Consider the following 5,552-nt stretch of genomic DNA (forward strand, 5'->3'; position numbering starts at 1 on the left):
CTGAAACCATCATCTCAACAATAGTAATAATACCCTGTGGTGTGTCATGTGCCATTATTGTCTGATTATTTGTTGTGGGCAACTCAGATTGGAGAGGAGAACATCTGTAAAGTTTCTCTTCATGTGCATGTTTCTAAATCTGTCAGGACCATCAGTGCTCTCCTCTACATCTCAACAAAAAGTGGACAGAAGCATTTTCCCAAAATGTTAAAGAGTTCCTTGACTTCCACTCTCTCAGTGTCCATGACTGACAACAAACTGCTGGCGTGTGGAGACTCCACCTGAGGTAGGATCTGGTTTTTGAGTTCATCGTGGGAGAAGAACTCGGCGTAGATGTGGATGTGAGCCAGCAGCACGATCCGGACGTGTTCTTCATTGACCTTGTAGAGCTTCAGAAGCTGGGGAATCACATGTTTACGGTACAGGGACACAGACAGCAGGCAGTCCTCGCTGCTACCACCCCCACTGGGATCTGTCCACACAGACGAGATACAGAAGATACGGGACTTTTATGCTACATCTGTGCTTGGCAGCTGCGTTTTCCTTCCTTCTTTAAGATAAGGATCTGAGTTACTATTATTGGCAGCAGGAGGAAGAGTGTGAGAAAATGCCACCTTACCCTTCTTTGGCCTTAGAAGATGAGGCAGGAAGCTTTTGACAGCCATGGGTTCTGCAAAAACGAGAGAGTTGAGGAGTTTGGGAACGAGGCGCGCTGCCATGAGCTCTTCAGGAAGGCTCTGGACCCGGTCTAAAAGAAACCTGAAAATACAGACGCAGCACATGAGGGAAGCATAAGGTGTAGCCCCGATGTCTTATGACGCAACGACAAGAATGTACGAGATCATTCCTGAATAACAAAGCGTGTTGTACACGACTGCATGAAGCCGAACCGAACAGAGGCCGTGCTGCTTCTTACTTAAAGAACTCATTCTTTTCTTCCTCCGTCTTCAGGGTCAGGCTTTTCAGAAAATTCATCACTTCCAGGAAGTCGTTCCTATTCGCAGAAAAACAAGCGTGTTTAAAAGCAAATCAGTTCCCAGTATGTCCTGATCACGGCGGTAACAAACACGCTAACCTGAAGAAGTCGTGAGTCAGCAAGGAGCTGAGCGGAGGTCGAGACAACGGGTCCGAGTTGAGCGGGCCGGCCTGCAGGGTCTTGGTCAGGCTGTCAGACAGCTCCTGTGACACTGAAACCACAGAAGAAGGAGCGGGCTCAGTGCACAGCGCTTAACACATGTACTGGAGCGCCACCCAGTGTGAGCTTTATGCCACAGCAGCACTGGTCATCATCAGTTCTTCTGTTTCTGTAGCAGGTAATACACCTGTACGTAGCAGCTCTTTAACCAAAGTGATGTTCTAACGCTGAAATATAATGTTCAAATTTCTTGTTTTACAAAAAACACAGAAGAAAACAGTAAAGCACGTTATTATTTCTTCATTAAGATGTCAGATTATAGTTATTTACTTGCATTCCTGAACAGAAAAATCAGCTTTAGTAGTTGAATGTTTGATTAAGGCCTGTGATAGACTGGTTACCTGTCCAGGTGAACCTGCCTTCACCCTGAGTCGGCTGGGATAGACTCCACCCCCCACGGCCCTAGTGAGGATTAAGGTGTAGATGATGGATGGATGTTTGATTAATTTCTGAGTTCTCAGAGAAGCCGGCTCAAATTTGGGTATAAAAAGGTGAATTCAGTTTGAAACTCCTCATTCCTGCTCCAAATGGTAACACGTGGAGAGCTGAGTGTGCACTGAAGCGCTCCACGATGCTGGATGGTGTCGGACACTAACAGGGACGGACAGAACGTGTTCTCACAGTGGGCTCAGGTACCATCTGGAGTCAATGGCTGAGGCTGGTTCTGACCAAATGCACCAAGGAAGAGGCAGCAAATGAAAGTTAAGTGAAGCAGACGTCAGACAGCTCAAGATCTGAAGGACTAGAGACAGAAGGAGGACCACTGCTGATGTTCAGGCAGAGATGAATGCTTCTAGACCAGAGTCTGAGAAAGTCTCCAGATAAGCAGACGGCTGATGGAACAAGGCTTAGAGGGAAGGAGAGCTGCTGAGAAGCCTTCACTGAGGCCTGCAAACATCGAGCAGAGCCTCAGGTTTGCCAGGGAGCACAAACACTGGACTGTTGGTGACTGGAAGAAGGTCCTCTGCATGGCTGAGTCCAGGTTTGAACTCTTGGGTCAGCATCGTCGCGTTTCTGCCCACAGAACATCTGGAGAACGTTTTGATGCCAGCTGCAGCCACAGTGGAACACGCTGGAGGTTCCATCATGGGCTCCATTAGTGGAAACGGCGTGGACAAATTAGTGAGAACCAACGGTATCATGGACCAGAACGTCTACCGCAACACCTTAGTGCATCATGGATCCCTTCTGGACTGAACCTGACTGGTCATGGGTTCACATAGCAACCGGACCATGAGCCCAGCAGACTGCAAGGCTGTGCAGAGACCATCTGACCCAGAAAAAGGAACCCGGGGTGCTGGAACCGATGGACCGGCCCAGTCAGAGTCCCGATTTGAATCCTGTTGAACAAATGTGGGATGCAGTACATTCAAAGACTGACTGAAAGTTTAATCTAAAGCAAGTCTGTGGGACAGTGAGAAGCTACGTGGCCCTCCACAGCAACATGAAGGCAGCAAGCAGCAGCTGGTTCCGAGGCCACAGGAGGCCACACACAGCATCCAGCTTTTGGGCTGTATGTGGGAACAAAGGACTGTTTAGTTGTTTCAGTTTGTTACTCGCCATCTAAATAACATTTTTAGTTTTAAACCAGTTTTTGAAAGATTTCTAAAATGTGTTTGTCTCCTGGTTTCTGTGACAGGTGGTCGGATCAGTGTGTGGCTCACCGTACAGGAGCACATGTACAGGCTAAAGTGGACCAACATGGTGGCTGAGGCCTGCTCTACTCACCATAGCCATTCAGGAGAGGAACCAGGGCCTCCACCGTCATTCCAAAGGAGTAACAGTCCCGAGAGTGGGCGTGTTTATCCGGAAGCATTTTAAAGCCCTCAGCCTGTCGACGACATGCTTCTTTAAAACACTTGTGAACAAAGCAGAACGTTTTTCTTATCTGTGTGTCTCGATCTTCAATCTGCTTACCTGCTCTTCAGGAGGAACACAGCTGGCTTCCCTCGCATTCTGAATGCTCGTGAGAAACTGAAGCGATGAAGAAAAACAAATATGAAACCATAAAACAATACAGCCGCATGAAGAAGCCCGTACATCTCACGGACCCGGCAGACTAGACAGCATATTTCAACAAGCAAACACCTCGTCCTCTTTGAAACGGTCTCTTTATCAGAGTCTTGTGCTGAAACAAACGGCAAATAAAATGTACGTTTTAAATATATAAGAAAAACAGACGGAGCACAAGGAACAGCAAGTGAGCATCAAGTTACAATCACAGACTCCAGATTCAGCGGCAGTGGTTTAAACCTGGTGGATAAACCTCCGGCATCCAGCGTCTGGTTTGTCCCTTCTGACTGAAGTGTGTGGGGCCATCGTGCTACGATCTGAAGAGCTCCGTAAGGCCCTCAGAAAAAGGGTTAAGGAAAGTAAAACATCTGGACTTGGAAAAGAATTTCAAAACAATCTCCAATTTAAATTGTAACTAATTACTCCACTGTGAGGATTAAGAAGTGCTACAGATGTCCACTCAGTGGCGGTCGGTACGGAGGTGGCTGGCCGAGCAACTCAACCGCAGACTGATGCAAAAACCAACAGAAGTCCTAAAGCAGGGACCAAAGGATCTGCAGCTCAACAGTCTGTGGCCAGATGCAAGAAAACTATGGATGAGTGCTCAAAAATATTTCATAATCTGATGTCAAAGAGTGGCGGGAAAATTATTCACACTGGCTTCAAGAAGCTCATCCTGCCAAAGGGAGCACTCCGAGCTTCTGAGGCCGATTCTTCCACAACACTACTCGATTACACACTGCTGTCCATGAGTGACAGGGAGCTCGATTTCCGTGTGGGCTTGTTCAAGTATATCACCGTCATCCTGACGCACTGTCTAAACAAATGTCTGCTAAATATGTCAGAGAGCCAACAACTTCAATGTGACGTACTTAACTTTTCATATATGTTTGATTTCCTCATGAAAACAGGTGAATGCGTTCTACCTCTTACCTCAGGAGTTGCTTCAGAGAACTTGCAGACAGTCTCCATCCCTCCCAGCTTCCAATGGCCGTCTTCACTGACGAACACAGATGAAATACAGACGTTGTTGTGGCTCGATTTACCCTGATGGGAGAAGAGGACAAGTTATGAAGTCGTGCACAGACAAACAGATTGCTGCTGTGTTCACCACAGGGCTGGAAGGTAGGACTTCAATAACTTCAGCCTGCTGCGCGATTTACACTAAAAAATGAGGTCTTCTGGTGAAAAACGGAGCGCAGCTGCATTCACTGTTTTTTCCACTCACAGGAACAGGTGTAAAAAAAAAAAAAAGTCACACGGTTTCATTTAGGACACATGTGACATTAGAACGCCCTGGTTTAATATTTTTAAAGTCATTTTTGGTCGCACACCTGTCAGAGCACCACAGCGAACAGCCAACAGACAGATATATAGACAGCTAGAGATACCAGCAGCTACCGCAGCCTGCTACGTGGGGCGTTTAGGGAACATCGGTAAATCGTAGAGTCGATTGATACGAAAATGTTCAGCAAGTCAGATGTTGTCAAATGAGAAAGTTGGTCCCACCAGTGCTACCAGCTAAACGTTAGCCTGGAGCCCTGCTAATGCAGAACATGAAGCAGCATCTCAGCAGTTTTCTCTCTACGATGGTCTGGAGCTGTTGTTTCAATCGCATGCATGAAGAAAATCAGGCAGGGGCTGCTTCAGAGCAGCAGTAGCAAACTCCTCTTCTTTCTGCTCACCCTCTCGTGCAGAAAGACCAGCGCCTGCAGCAAGTCGTAGATGCCTGCACAGATTTCCTCTGGGGAGAGGCTGTCCAGCAACAGCTCCAGGGGCTGCACATGCTCAGTTACCAGGTGGATGCCGCCATCCTGCACCGAGCAGGACAGGAAGCGCAGCAGACATGGATGCCTCAGTGTCTTCAGGTGCTGCGGGAAATGAAAAGAGGATAAAAGGGGAAAATAACTCACTACGTGTATTTCTGCTCTATTCAGTAGGTAGCAACACAAAAAGTAGGGGTGGGTTCGCTTCACAGGTTTAGTTACAGGACAGTAAAAGACAGACAATAAAGACAGATGGTGGACAGTAAAGAAAACGAAAGCTGGAGACTGAGGAGGCACTCATAATCAGAAGACAAAGGGAGGCCTCTACTGCATTCCTCCTGGATATAAGAATTCATTTCATAGAGTTAAAGCCATAAAACAGTCCACACTCAGAAACTGCTGCTGAATGGAGAACAGGATGGATGCTCTGCTAACGGCACTGAGCAGACGAGTCCGATGAGCTCTGACTCCACGGTTTGCAGGAAACACTCCTGGAAGAAGATCACAATGAAGAGAAGACGGTGGAAGACTTTTGGGCAGGATAACTGCAGCAGTGACGTCATTATGCTTAAGGATGC

At 47.4% G+C, this 5,552-nt stretch overlaps 1 protein-coding gene across 1 annotated transcript in view; it reads right to left on the minus strand.

The window, feature by feature from the left end:
* scyl3 (SCY1-like, kinase-like 3) overlaps positions 1-5,552 on the minus strand; it is a 12,144-nt gene that overhangs the window by 4,008 nt on the left and 2,584 nt on the right. Inside the window, exons 3-10 of the mRNA XM_008293246.1 lie at positions 4,894-5,079; positions 4,142-4,255; positions 3,113-3,169; positions 2,924-3,026; positions 1,076-1,187; positions 917-994; positions 620-759; positions 282-472 (exon numbers count right to left, since the gene is read on the minus strand). Coding sequence (XP_008291468.1) covers positions 282-472; positions 620-759; positions 917-994; positions 1,076-1,187; positions 2,924-3,026; positions 3,113-3,169; positions 4,142-4,255; positions 4,894-5,079 — 981 coding nt within the window. The remainder of the gene's footprint in view (positions 1-281; positions 473-619; positions 760-916; positions 995-1,075; positions 1,188-2,923; positions 3,027-3,112; positions 3,170-4,141; positions 4,256-4,893; positions 5,080-5,552) is intronic.

This window comes from Stegastes partitus, unplaced genomic scaffold (assembly GCF_000690725.1).
Source record: "Stegastes partitus isolate 25-593 unplaced genomic scaffold, Stegastes_partitus-1.0.2 Scaffold866, whole genome shotgun sequence".
Taxonomy (NCBI): Eukaryota; Metazoa; Chordata; class Actinopteri; family Pomacentridae; genus Stegastes; species Stegastes partitus.